Here is a 14,340-nt window from a genome sequence, read left to right as displayed (position 1 = left end):
GTACAGGTTGCGGTATTGAATTCAACATAGACCGTTGTACGCAGTATTATCTTAATTAGATTTTCAAGCTCAGCATCTTATCCGCAAGAATACGAAGATCAAAGCCTGGCACTTACTAGCTGTTCAACGGTGGGAAGTTGGCAAATGAACTGCGAGCGCCACCAACAAACCTCTACTAATGCTCCGAAAACTCAAAAATTTTTAATTTAGTGGCTTGATAAATTCTCAATTATGCATCGTTTGGTGCCATTGGCGGCCACACTCTGTAGCGTAAAATAGGAACTAGCAAAGTAAAACATAACAACAAAGATGATGATGCAATTCCGCCGGCGAAGTGCAAAGCTCACATTTTGAATTTAAAATGCGTAAGACTTGCTGCTGCATACAAACTGGGATGCAAAAGAAGTGGGTAAGGCGCCAACTGGAGAACGACGCTTCAAGTCGCCTGTCTCCTCCTCATTCCACCCTTTCCGCAAATATGACTAGATACAAAAATTTGCAATATACCTAGGAGCAGCTGCTTGGCACTAGCGCTTTGTTGGTCACGACGGGAACAAGGCGCCCTGACGTAGCGTTGTGACGAACAGGTCCGAGGCCTCCTGTGGCCCGTCCCAGTAGAGATCACTGTTACAGCTACTAGGAACAACTAATGTAGCTTGGTTTGTACATTTTAAAAGTGAGCTACAGAAGCGTATAGCAAAGCTACCTATAGAATGCGAAAGCGCAGTTCACCCCGCCGTAGTGGCATGATGGAGGCGAGGTGAGGTAGGAGCGCGCCAGTCAAAATTAAGCCGGAGGAACACAAAATTTGTCATTCACGGATCAATTTTGGTCAGGTAAGGCCACACAGATACTCGAGCACGGGGCAGCGCTCACGGCGCACAGGCAGCCCCCGGCTAGGAACCTAGAAGCCTCCTTAGTAAGCAGCACCCGACAGTAAAATTATGCCCATCTTGAATACCTATTCAAGTATTTCTTTTGCTTGAGTTTTCCACAAAATGATGCTTATACTGTTTAAGATTGATGCACAGGGTAGCGGTGGAGCTCCAGTTTCCCTGATAAGTCTGCCTCGTTGAGGCCCTCACATATCCCTGTGCCTTTCCCTGACATGGATCTTGAGGTTTTACGCTTCGCGGCATGTATTTGCGAAGGAACTCCTTTGACCTTTCCTGATGCCTTGCCTATGATTAGTACTTCGGGTAGGGCCTGATGGAATCCTTCAACATTCTTTTGCCACTGCCCCGTAATTTTGTACATGCAAAGAATATTTTCCTGCATTCCAGTGCTGACGCGCTGAATTAGAGCCCCCAAGGCTGGTTACTCCCAGGGGCTCCTTCTCTCGGAAAACCTGGAATGGTCTGGCCGAATAAACAGGAAAGCACGACAAAAATCACCCTGCATCACATTTACACCCTTTCAGCACGCCAAAATGCAGGGTAAGTTATGGCTTCTCCAGAAGAAGCTACAGCAGTCATGGCAACACCTCCACTCCAGCAGTACTACTCAATCGTGCTGCTCCACCAGGAATAGCTCAGTAAAGTCAGCAATACGTGCTAGACCAGGCAGAAATACTACAACTTCAAAGGCGAAGGAGAAAAGGTGAAGCGTTGCAACCCTCTGGTGTCTCACTCCAGTGCTTTGACATAGGTTGTCAAACTGGGCGGCTAGCTGGCTGAACTGCGCGCGTACACGTAGACAGAAGGTGCAACTACAGCTGCGGACGAGAGGCCGAGCGAAATGAAACTGAATAAACAACGTTTATCTTGACTTTAGCTCCGTGCTGCTGTTGTGAAAGAGTAACAAACTGAAATCTGTTGGAGCTGCATGCAATGGGTGGCGCGGGGCTGTTCGGTACTAGGCTTCAAGGCTCATCAGGAGGCCGCTGAGCTGCTCGTCTTCTCACTGTAATGCAGACTTGATGTTAGGTTCGTTCCTTTATATATTCCGTTCCATAGGCCGTTGATTTTTGTTTCGAGCAGTCGCAACGGAGGGCAGAGGCCTCCGGCCCGTGCCTCCCCGACTCCTCCGCCTTGTATTCATTCAAACTCATTCAAGGTGATCTGGCTGTCGTGATCCAGCCAGCACCCTGGCTTTGCTTTTTCTAACCCGCTGTCTCCCGTTCTTCTCGCGCGGGTCTTCTCTCCCCTCCCGAAACTTGTGGTTAGGGGTGAGAGACTGGTTTAGCACAGATTTCTCATGCAATTCTCAACCAAGCTACCGCCCCAGGGGCGCGGAATGTCCGTCTCTGTGTCTCGGAGTAGGGCAAGCTCCCTTACTCCCCCAGGAACCCCTGGGGATCGGTCGCCGAATAACACCACCCCCATGGTAGACCGAGTTTCCCCCACTCGTGCAGGGGAGCTATGGATGATTGAAAATGCCAAAACCGCCAGATCCATGCGCAGATTTCCCTACATGATGAGAGGTGTCGCATCTGGGGCTACTCCCAACGATGTGCGAAACTTCTTGTCAAAAGTTGGGCCAGTAAAGGAAATGTATCTTCCGGTCCATCACCTCGAACGCACCCCAAGGCAAGTTCAACCTTTCTGAGCGCGAAAAAGGCGCAGTTATTCAATTGATATGCTCGTTGGCAACATTAGAGAGATCTGAGTGCTTGGCCTCAGTGAAGGGTGGAATATGCGTGGAGTCCCCAATGTGCCCAGTATGATCTTTACTTTAAGTGTTTTCGTGCCTGCTGTATGTTTCAGGTCTTACTGCTTTTTCGATTTCGAAAAGGAGGAAGACGGGGACAGGGCGGTGAAAGAGCTGAATAACCAAATGTTTATGGGTTACCGAGTCACTGTGCAATTGGCCAACAGCGACCCAAAGACGCCGGATCAAATGGTTAGAGTATTTTCTTTGTGTTGCACTATATCTTTTGGTGTGACTGCGTAGTTTATAGCAAGAGACCGATATTTGGGTGTACACTACGCCGTGTTTAGGTCTGCTTGATTGTGGGTTTATTCACTGGCACGTGAACGTGTCGATGACAAGTAGCGCGGTCGCAGGGGGAAAGGCTTGGCCTTTGTAGACTCGAGATGGAAAGTTTACTTCTGCTTGCTCTTCTGTTATTTTTCCGCAGCGCGTTATGTACGAGAGGAGAGACGACGAAATGTGAGTGGCAAGAAGCAGACAGACCGCGGCATTTGCATCAAGGAAGCATGCAACAGTGTTTCTACCGTCCATCCCTCATATGCAGTCACAGCGAACCTTTACAATGTTGCAATACAAAATAATTGAGCGAACGAAGTAAGGAACTGGAAATGGACAGTGCTGCGCCCTCAATTGCAGTACTTGGTGCTTCTGCACCGCGGCTCTGCTGACGAAAAGAACCCATAAAACTTACTCTACTCAATAAGAAAACAGGCCAGCAAGAGCAATGTACGTGGGCTATCATATTTCCACGTGTAATCAATCGAAACGAAACCAATTGAAAGCAGAAAAAGCACAGTAAGGAGAAGACCGTGGCCTGATTTTGGCCACGAAGCATTCTTCGTGGACTAACGCGGTCGTAGACTGATGATTTGTTAGTAGAGATCCGTGCCGGAGAACATTCATTGTAGTCATTGCAGAGTTTGCGTCAAAGCAGCAAGGCGCTGTTCAGTGACGGCGCTGTTCAATGACGGCTGGCTAGGAGTAACCACCAATGAGACAAGTGCATGAGTATACACAGTATTCGCATCGCATACTTCATACGTCTGGGTGAACCATTACATGGAAAGTCTCTAGTTTCAATGTGTGCGGCGGCGCAGCTGGGGCCATTCGTGAGTTAGTGGTCTCAATCTCGTGGAGGTGGACACCTTAGCGTAGCCTCCCCTGCAGTGCCCTGCAGGATTTGGACTACGGCATTTTCCGTCTTGCCTTGCAAACGCGCTTCATTGTTTGTTGTATGTGAAGCGTGTAATTTTGCGGAAGGCTTTTGTCTTCTGCAGCGACCGGAAGCGCGGTTACGATCGGAGTCCTGAGCACAGGAGGAGGTCTCGTTCGACGCCGTCAGTCTTGCGAAGGCGGTTTAGGAGCCGAGACAGAGGGAGGAGCCCTGACGACAGGTATTATAGGGGACGCAGGCGGCACTACAGTTACAGCAGAAGCAGGAGTAGGAGTAGGAGTGTAAGGCGGAGGAGAGCCAGCAGCAGGCATCGTAAGAGAGGGCATCACAGCAGACGCAGAAGCAGAAGGGGTCGCAGCAGCAGCAGCAGAAGTAGAAGCGACAGCAGTGCAAGCAGTATTGACCGCCACCGCAGAACCGCGAGGCGCCGTAAGCATTCTAGGCTGAAGCACTCGCACCGAAGCCGCAGCCTTAGCCGCAGCCGGAGCCATACGCCAGACCGCAGAGGCCGGAACACACGAGTAAACCGGAAACGGAGACACAGAAGCTCTAGCTCATCTATAGACAGGCGTAGCAGCGGCGGGAGACAAACCAAAAGGCGCAGACACTCAAGTAGGCTGAGGAAAAGCTGTGGAGACAGAAGGGAGAGACGGCGGCACAGCAGTAGGCGAGACAAGACTAGAAGGAGACGAGACAGTTCGAGTTCGCTGGATGGCAGAAGGAAAAGTATGAGCAGCAGCCGCAGCAGCCGCAGCAGCAGGAACGACAGGAAGAGCAGTCGGCAGTCCCACAAAAGGAAGGAGCCAACGGCTCTAGTAGATGACTCAGCAGCGCCAACAGCCAAGGAAACGAAAGCATGTGCATCTGGTAGTCGCGACACCGTGAATGGCGTAGAAGCAGGCAAAGAAGAGGACAAAACTGAAGATGCGGTTTCCGTAGTAAATAGCAGCGGCAGCAGTGAAAGCGCTAGCAGGAGCAGTAGCAGAAGCAGGAGTAGCAACAGTAGCGGCAGCGAAGAAGTTGAAAGTGAAGGAGACGATGCTGATGAAGACACTGGCAGTGCCTCAGAAGAGGGAGAGGTCGTGGGAACAGAGTCAGAAGGGGAAAACACACAGCCACAAGAGGCTGAGAAGGCACCACCGGAACAGGTGGGCCTTACAGATCCACCCCCTGGAATTGTGTTGAGCGAGCGGAGCGGCAGAGAGACGAAGAGTAAACGCCATCACAGCAAGAGCGATAGGAAGAAACATACCAGTAAGACGAATAGCAGCAGCGGCAAACATGATAAGAAAATGTCTCGTAAACACCGGAGGTGACTGCAGGAAGGGATATTTTTCTATACAGAGACGCATTTGCATTGTATTTTTCTGAGTCGCTTCACTGCAAGCAACCTATCAGCAACTTGAAGCTTCATTTTTCCCATTTGTTATGAATGCATGTGCTAGATGAAGGCATAGAATAGAAACTGGTTGGTATGGGAGTTACTGTAGCCGTGTAATGCGCATTCTGGCGTTGTAGCCCAAGAACGGAGGGGCGCACAGTAGTGCAAGCGAGTTGTAGAAGGCCGAAGCAGAGAATGCTACTCCAGGAATTTCTGTGCATAAGTCGTGTTCCCAAAAAGAGCATAAGGGGCCCAGGAAGAATGTTAGTACAGCGAGGTCAGTGTGTTGTGGTCATGAAAGCTAGGCTTCTTCCAAAGCCAGTTATACCGCAGTAGCGGCGGCTGTACCTGGGGCACAAAAGCTACTAGGTTCCGAACAGTATGGAATAACAAGGCACATGCATTGTGACAGCTACGCAAAGAATAAGGAGGACAAAAGAGTGAAATGGTTGAGGCCAAAAGGGGCAACAGGGGGAATCAGGCGGGCAGAACAGAAAAGAAGGGCAAGAAAACAGGAGGAAGGCAAGCAAGGAGAACAGTATAACCAATTTAATTTGAACTGCTGGTTTTCGATTAGTAGAACGGTGTTCACAAAATGTAGAGGCAGTAGCAGGCAAAAGGTAATCCGTGCTGGACCTGCTCTGCATTGACGGCAGCGAACAGCGTGACAGACTGATGATGGCCACGGGCCATAGGAGATTCTTGCCTATAGCGCCATGCGGGCGCAAGTTCTGGAAACAACAACGAACCGTTGAGCGCCATTGCCCTGCCGTCAACTGCCTTTCGTAGTAACTGCTGCCTCGTAGGCGACAGTGTGTCAGATGTTCCGTTGTGTTCATCCAGACACCAGAAATCGGAGTGTTTCCAACACCCCATGTGGTAGCGGACGAGCCGTCACATGGGTTGTGTCTCGGCGAATGAAGTTAGTAAGGTGAGATTAGCTGTCTCGTCAAGCAGACGGTCTCACTGCGATTTCCTTTTCCGGTAGAGCAAGCAGGGTGAGGGGTTTGCTGAGCTTTGCTGCAGTTCAGTTGTCTAGAGCGCTACAGGGGCATCCCACGTTGCAGCTTCCCAGCAATAGGATCGGCACGCATGCAGCATTGGAGCATGTTGCATCAGCATCCGGACGCTCGCAACTGACACTCCAGTGGTTCACGCTGGTAGGTAGAGCACATCCTTCAGCATTCCAACAGCTGCCACTAGCGTTCTGAGCCTCGGACGCTTGGCTAAACCGTCTATAGAGTTTCAGGGCGGTGCACTCCCTGGTTTCTTCAGATCCGACCTCCCCCATGGAGGCGTTGCTTGCACATAAACGCTGGTGCAAAAGCTCCTCACGCCTTAACACGAGATCTTTGACAGAAACTATCCCCGAACAACCCAACTACTTATAAAATGAGTTGTTGGGTTGTTGAGTGACAGTGTCTATCGACGAGTAAACCGAGAGCGACGTCAACAGAGCTAGCTGGCTGGCCTAGTGAAGAACACTACACCACAATTGGAATGCATGTGAAACGTATTACGTGGCACGATTCTCAATCGTTTTCTTTCGCTAGCACTGCGGGCGATCTACTGTTAAAACAAGCCGGGGCCGTACATCAGCCAGAATCTACTGAAATGCAAAGCAGGCTTGATACAGCACCTGCTGTGCTGTGCGGCGTAGCCCGCACTGCACCACAATGCCCACTTCGTGTTTTCAAGGGCAACCTGCCTTCTACGTGCTGTAACATAGTACACTCCAGTAGGCGAAAAGGAAGTCTATTCAGGCAAAAGCCCGCTGCCGTTAATTTGCTTTCGGGCTTTCGCCGCTATGCAACGCCAACTGTTTTGATGCTGCCCGCATTCGAAGGCCAGCTGCTTGCAGCAGCACTAGTGCTGGCGTCTGCTGCTTCAACAGTCGCAACGGTAACTACCGAAGAAGCAATGGCCCCTTTACGGCATCCCGAACCACAGAAACGCCCCTTATGAAAAGCACAACTGCACCTCACGCGCCTTCACATAAGCCAGCATCGCTTTTGCCAAGCAATTGCGGTACTTGACGCAGCGGTAGCGGACCCAAAGGGGAGCGCAGCTGACTGACTCAAGACAAAGCAACAGAAGCGCCGGACTCCCAGTGAGACCTACGGGGGCGACTACTGCTGACGGCACTGTACCCTCTGTGCACCCGCTGCGTGGCCCTCGTCTTCGTCCTCTTCATACGCTTCTCCAGAGCCCTGCGTCCGCTGCTGCTGCTGCCGAGCGCGCAACTCCTCAGCAGTCACACCCTCGCATACGTGATGCTCGATTTTGGGATCATCTTCGTCGACCTAAGCATGAAAAAATCTGACAGGTGAAACTCGCTGCTGCACTGTCTGGTCAACTGTATGCTGCAGCATATCAAGGCAACCCCGTGAATTACAGCAGCTGATAACTGGCTCCGCTATAAATGAAATGCACGTCTCCTTACCATAGGGGTGTCCTCTGGCTGTGGGAGAATCTCCCGGAACTTAGCATGTAGAGATTCAGGTACTTTTTGGGGAAACTCGACGTCAAATACAATATACAACTCTCCTGCGAAACAAAAGCAGCATAGCCAACTCCGCAGCAAGAAATGAGACAAAACGCAACGGGCAATCGAGACTTCCAGCGGTCATGCTAGCGTACACGCAACACAGAGTCCGTGCATACCGTGAATAAACGGGTTCTTGTGGTTTGGCATTCCCTCTCCCTTAACGCACATGACGGAGTCCGGCTTTACGACTTCTCCTGGGTTCCCCTAAAAGGACATCGCTCAGCACCCCAAAACATTCCAACGTCAGTATGTCGAAGGTACGCAATCTCAAAAAATACGCTATGTCAAGCTACTTCTTCGCGTTGCATGAAAATAAACAAAAGGAAAAGGGCGTTCATCAGGATTTGTGGGGGGGCCTTTTCTGCCGTTAGGCAGAAAAGGAACAGCTCCTAGCAGCCTATGAAATAAAGCGCGAGGCAGTGGAACTGGCAGGAACCCTATCAGTCTTCGCGAGCCGCGGCAGCGTAGATCTAACAAAGCAGACAGACGCCAATTAGGCCCGCGGCTGCTCGGCTTTACAAAGCTGTCGGTAGACGTGCTCAAGCAGGCTCATACCTGGATCAAGAGCTGTCGACCGTCCAAATGCGTAAGAAGAAACTTGAAGCCGCAAAGAGCTTCGTACAGAGTGATCTTTTTTGTCATGAACAGGTCATTCCCGCGACGCTTAAAAAGTTCGTGTTCCTGTAAGAAAAAGAAATACAAAAAACTGGTTCTCCAATGAGCAAAAACAATCACCAACCGCAGCAGCTCTCAAGGCACCCCCATCGTCTGCGATGATTCCGCCAAAACGGTTGCCATGGAAAAAACACAAATCCTAAAATTCTCAGTACTTGCCTGCTGCTCCACAACAAGAACAACATCTCCTGGAATTTCACCTGGTCGTTCGTCAGCCTCGCCCCTGAAAGCAATCTTGTGGTGATTCTTCACACCTGCACAAACACGGAAGACGAAATACCACACTAACACTGCCGAAAGTGTTGCTTGACGCAAGCTTCGTTGGCATATCCGTCTGACTGTTTGGGCGCCTACAGCCCACAGCGCACCTTAATACGTCTGCATGTCCACATTCACACTCACCCTTCTCAATAAAGATCTGTAGTATCTTCCGTTCCTTGCAGACCCCCTTGCCCCCACACGTTTTGCAGCGCTTTGACGGCTCGATACTCCGCCCTTGGCCTTTGCAACTTGCGCACATCCCCTGCGTCTGCTGGATCATAGGACCTAGATGACGGATCTGCAAGAGCGACAGAAACCGGAAGCACCAGCCAAACTCTACTTTCAAAAAATCACACGACGGCACCAACAAAGGTCTTCGCGAACTATACAGCAACGACACTGAATACACTGACGTAGCTTCCAGCAACACAAACGAAGCAACGAGAGGCAGAACATCAGAAGCACGTGTTACTGGCCAAACATACCATAACTTTGACGCCAGACCCATCACACTCTTTACAGGTGATGAAAGCATCAGCAGGCCCTCCCCGCCCTTCGCAATCCTTGCATATGACATCCTTGTTGATAGCCATCCGGCGAGGAGCGCCATTATATATCTGCTCACACCAAAAACCGGATGCAAGCCGGAATGCAGACCTGTCATGTCCTTCACTAAGATACGCGGTAGTCTGCGGAACCTCCCTAAGTACTTCACGTTAATAACCTTTGAAGCATGTGATCACCGCCTGGTCGATACCTGTTCAAGAGTGACCTTGATTGGGCTAACGATGTCTTCACCCTTCTTCTTGCTTTGTTGCCTGCCTGGCCTTCTACCCCCAAAGAATAGGTCAAAAATGTCTGATGGGTCCGTCTCCGCCCCCCCGCCCTCGAGCCCTTCCTCCCCTAATTCATCATAAACGCTCTTCTTCTCCGGGTCACTCAACACTTCGTAGCTGCAAGCATAGCGAAAAATGAATCATGAATACCTTAATGAAATAGATAAAAGCAAAGGAACCATGACGACGCGACTCAAACAAACTGCCAGGCCCCTCTAGGCAGTGGCATTAAACCGCGCAACCACCTTCAAAGAGCCATCTGTGGTAGCAAGATGCAAGCTGCTCACGCCCTGGATATCTCTTTGAATTTCTCGGGATCACCACCCTTGTCCGGATGGTGTTTTATTGCAAGCTTCCGGTAGGCTTTTTTAATGTCTGCAGTGCCAAGCTCAGAAATCTGACCCCATGTTTGCAGCTTTCGCCACCCTCGTCGCCCCCAGCGCAGAAACAAGAAGACAGTGGAACTACATACTTTATACTTCTCATTTCTAAAGGAGCTCCTTGTGGACTTCACAGAGTGCCACGTTCTGTGCCAGAGCAATGTGGAGCATGGTGCCTGCCGTTCACTTTGCACTGTGGAGCCAGCGTTAGGACGCATGCTTTCAGTGAAAGATTCACTGCCTTCACATTCATTTTGGTTGCTACCCGCTCATATATGCCTACGTGGTAGTGGTTGAGAAAAAGATAAAAACTAGTGGCGACGCTGTTAGAAGCAACGCAGTCTTCTGCCACGTCTGCCCCCTACTCTTCTGTCACTGCTACGGCACCGCAGAGCTCTGTGAGTATTCAAAATATCCCAATAAGTCTGACCTTGCAATGAAGCGTTTTTATCTACTTCCAGGAGTTCGTAGAACTTCGTTGTGTTCCTTTCCTTGGGCGGCCCCCGAGGCCTGCCATGGCCGGGAAGGTCTTCCCCAAAGGGAAAGCCGCTGAAGAACATCTTGATTATCTAGTAAAGGGCTCAGGAGCGTGGTCGACAGATCTATAAAACGAAAAGGACAGTAAGGACACCGCTGCAACTAGAGAGTGGGGCCACCGCCTGGTGCTGGTGCGGGGAGTCGCAGCCCGGCCCTAAATTGCCTCCTTGGAGAAAGGAGAAAACCAACTTAAGGATAAAAAAGGAAAAAAGCGTGTGAAAACTAGGCTTGGGGGCGCAGGGGTCTCCCTTTGTGCCTTCAGCGTCTGTGGGGCACCGCAAGGGGCAGCTGGTGTTGGTTATGTCGTCGCCGTTGCGCTGGCTGAGGCACCAAACGTTCCGCCACACTACGTAACCTCAAACAGCTTTGCTTAATTCTAAGAAGGCTTTATAATGCTTAACAGGCTACAATTGAGACAACGGCCGAGCGCGAGGAACACAAGCCTTGTGCTTTGTCTTGGGCATTTGGCATGCTTTCGCCCGACTAGATCAATACCGCATCTGGACCTTACACTTACTTGCAAGCTTCACACCGAAAATCTTACATAGTTTTATTGTCACAGCATTCTGGTGTCGCAAGCAGCCCACTACGTTCAGCCTTTATGCACCTTGCGTCTACCGCAGCTGATGCCAGATTGTCGTGAAGGAAAGGTATCGAGTACATATGTGAGTGGAAGTGAGCCCGTGTTCTGCTTACTAGTAGTGCATAGTGTGCTGCTCTTTCCGAAGTGCTAAGAAGCTAACAGCCTGATCAATTTCTCCGGTATGTCCGTGTTATGTTTCGGGGCTGTCGCAGGGGTTTGCCGTCTAGCAGGATGGTCTTTACGGGGAAATGTAACGATAACTATTGCATCCATGGCGAATTGTTGTGGTGTATTAGAGGTGCTTTTGAGGGGCAATGTGGCGCATTCACAGCGAATTGTTGTGGTGGGTTGCAGTGGTCTTTGCACAGGAATTCACGACGACCTGCTGTGGGCTAGCGGTTGTTATTTCGGAGGAAATATTGGTGTTCTTCACTACAGTTACGATTAGTCGTGCTTCCCCCTAGCTGTGGCCGTCACTTGTCTTCCCCTAAACCAGTACTGAGGGCGTTCTCCGTTATCCATGAGTGCTGCTCATGTGCGTCAGCAATGTTTCTCGCAGGTAATTTTAGCATGTCTTGTAAGAATCACCAGGTCACTTAATGGGATCCTTTAAAACTTAAGTATAAATCCTAGAGAGTTGGGGCTGGGTGCGTACTATCTGGGAACCTCAACGAGCTGAGCATTACGGAGCCTGATTCCCTACGCCGAAAGCTCTCGCTTGTGATGAGGAACAGACTGAACCGACATATACCAAATCGAATAAGCGAAATATCTAGCAAGCGGGTAGGCGTTCAGAAGGCTTCGTAAAGTATGGGCAGCTGAAGCGACACGCATTTCATAGAATGGCCGCAGTGTACATCCTGGGGAGAGCGTAGAGGGCGGTGGTTTATGCGTGGCTATGCAACTGTATGGAGGAGTATTCATCGATTTGAGGGAGCTCACATCCCCATGTGGGTGCTTTTGGCATTAGATGGTCGCCCATTCTGAACGCCGGCTGTTCCCAGTTCATTGTTTTTCTTTGCTGTACTACTTTGTCGCCTGCGAAACAAGAGCTAAAACCATCGGAAGCTTTTCTATGCAATCTATCAGGACTGGGTTACAGATAAGAAGTTGTGTTCTTCGAGTAGGACGTGCCAGTCTGCATTTTGCTACTCTATGTGAGTAAGAGCGCAGCTACTTTTTCTCCCCAAGGCTAGCAGCTTCCTCCTTTGGATGAACGATGTTTTTCCACGTCAAGAGCATAAATTACGGAAGACCATACGTTGCTAGGTGCCTCCTACAGTGTCGTTATACCTTCAAAAGGCCATTAGCTGAAGGCCAAAACGGGAGAATCCCAGAGAGTGCCTTGGTGCGCTCGAGAAAGGGCAACGGCCTCCTTATCGCTTCTCGTTCTCAAACAAGGTGCGGGGAATGATGTATTTCAAGTAGGCGGGGCTTGCGTTGAATAATGCAGATTCTTCTTGGGAACGATTGTAGTTGGTGGTTCTTACCTGCCTGGTTTAACGAGTGATCGGCATGGGTGCGATCCACAAATGCATCAGACACAGTGACCCCATCGATTTTATTTCTTGGTGAGATGAGAGACCACTTTATAGTGTATTTCACTAAAAGCAAAGTGCCCGTGCACTTTGGTCGTGAGGTGTGCTCGTGTGGTGAAACCGAAGGCAGTATCATTTGACCATGATATTGTTCTGAAGTACATACTACATACGAATGCAAAATAAGCATCGCCCGACTTACAAGTGCCTGTGCGGAACCTGATGATACGATTTTGGGGCCATGCTGTTGTCACAGAATTTTGGGCCTTACGTTGTGAACTTGTTACGTTGCGAAGTTAAATGTCGCGGCAGTGCAATTATGACATAGGAGGACTAGCGAATTGTGCGCTAAAATTGAGAGTAAAGTTTCAGCGTGGCATAAAAAGACTTTGTTGAGACTGGAAGCACACGACACGCAAGCAGTAGGTCCTAGCGGAGGCCACCCACGTAGTGCACCAGAGCAAGCTTGCTCCTGCGTTGCTCCCCATAGCATTTTGTCTTGGACACAGTTGTAGATTCGCTTATGAGAGATGTAAACACCAAAATAAATATAATCGCTTATTCAAGAAAGCTGATGGCTTCGATGTGGAGTAAGAAGAGATCCACCAAAATCCACGCCCCAAATGCAAAGCTTGCAAGATCTAGTTACGTTCTGAGCTTGGATTCCTGAGTATACTACTGCTGGTTTGTACACTTAGCGTCTTCAGTTGTGCGCAACACTCCAGCCATGATGCAAGTTCATAACAGAAATGCGTCTACTAATCTATGACTTCTTCCTGCGAATCCAACGCATAGGAAACCCATTTTTAGCCTTTTTCAGTAACACATGACTACTCAGAAGAAATTAGGCTTGGATAAACAGATCGATAAGGTGAACCGGCCGTTGAAGCTTGCTTCTACTCAGGGCCATGACATCATTATACAGAGCCTCAAGAGCAACATTGTATCTGCGTCCATTGTGTGTGGACCAGAAAGGGCCATCTGTTCTTGATGCGCATATATGTTTGTGCACATGAATGATGGAGGAAGCGTGCTGCTGATTGAAACGGCGATAACAGGTGGTGTTCTCCCCTATATAAACCAGGAACAAGTGGTGTTCTCCCTTATATAAACTAGGAGAACACCACTTATTATCGCCGTTTCAATCAGCAGCACGCTTCCTCCATCATTCATGTGCACAAACATATATAAACCAAATACTGTCTCTGGAAATGTTGATGTGGAAAGAGAATACGCGTAATTCAGTACGCGCCGTATGAAGATTGGCACAGGCAACTTTGCCACGCTGGTCTGCACGAAGCAAGACAACAGTATCTTGCGCGCTTCATTTTCCCGGCGCGGGTCAGATATCCGGGAGTCGGCCGTCTGTTTGGAGCGTTTCCGCAGCAGCCTGCCCGATTTCACGGTTCCTCGGGACTTTCGGATTTTCTAATTACCAAAAAACGCTAGAAGAAAAATTGTAACCCGCCTTAACAGCGAAATCCTGTGCGGTTACGAGTTTCTGGTTGGGGGAGAGCGACCTTCCTCCGTTTCCTGTCAACAGATGCGGAACTTGGTGTCATTCGACAACGGGATCCTGGGCACAGACTCTGCCAAACCTACGCTTTCGCAGCAGGGCAAAAGACAATGCTCTTGAAGCAGCCACTCCAATGGCAACTGCGATGCTTTGGTGTCTACGGTGCGCCAGCGACAAGCTCCAAAGTTGAAGCCCTCAGTAGATCTCTCATGAAAAAGATTGTGTGGAAGCTACTTCGTTACCACCTAAGCTACAGTTA

The 14,340-nt window shown here is 49.9% G+C and overlaps 2 protein-coding genes across 2 annotated transcripts; one reads left to right on the top strand and one right to left on the bottom strand.

The window, feature by feature from the left end:
* Nucleotides 1–2,196: 2,196 nt before the first annotated feature.
* On the top strand, nucleotides 2,197–5,142 carry ETH_00006815 (LOC495068 protein, related; the record flags this gene model as incomplete). The annotated part of the gene is made up of 4 exons (XM_013377889.1): nucleotides 2,197–2,528; nucleotides 2,706–2,841; nucleotides 3,080–3,111; nucleotides 3,930–5,142. 4 exons carry the CDS (start codon nucleotides 2,197–2,199, stop codon nucleotides 5,140–5,142), a joined length of 1,713 nt encoding a protein of 570 aa, XP_013233343.1.
* A 2,194-nt stretch (nucleotides 5,143–7,336) lies between these two features.
* Nucleotides 7,337–10,467, bottom strand: ETH_00006810 (DnaJ domain-containing protein, putative; the record flags this gene model as incomplete). The annotated part of the gene is made up of 10 exons (XM_013377888.1): nucleotides 7,337–7,510; nucleotides 7,651–7,754; nucleotides 7,872–7,959; nucleotides 8,311–8,436; nucleotides 8,590–8,684; nucleotides 8,833–8,989; nucleotides 9,177–9,308; nucleotides 9,449–9,644; nucleotides 9,815–9,902; nucleotides 10,338–10,467. 10 exons carry the CDS (start codon nucleotides 10,465–10,467, stop codon nucleotides 7,337–7,339), a joined length of 1,290 nt encoding a protein of 429 aa, XP_013233342.1.
* Between the last annotated feature and the right edge of the window lie 3,873 nt (nucleotides 10,468–14,340).

This window comes from Eimeria tenella, genomic scaffold, assembly GCF_000499545.2.
Source record: "Eimeria tenella Houghton genomic scaffold, Eth_scaff66, whole genome shotgun sequence".
NCBI classification, from domain to species: Eukaryota; Apicomplexa; class Conoidasida; order Eucoccidiorida; family Eimeriidae; genus Eimeria; species Eimeria tenella.
This window is presented reverse-complemented; position numbering and strand designations above follow the sequence as displayed.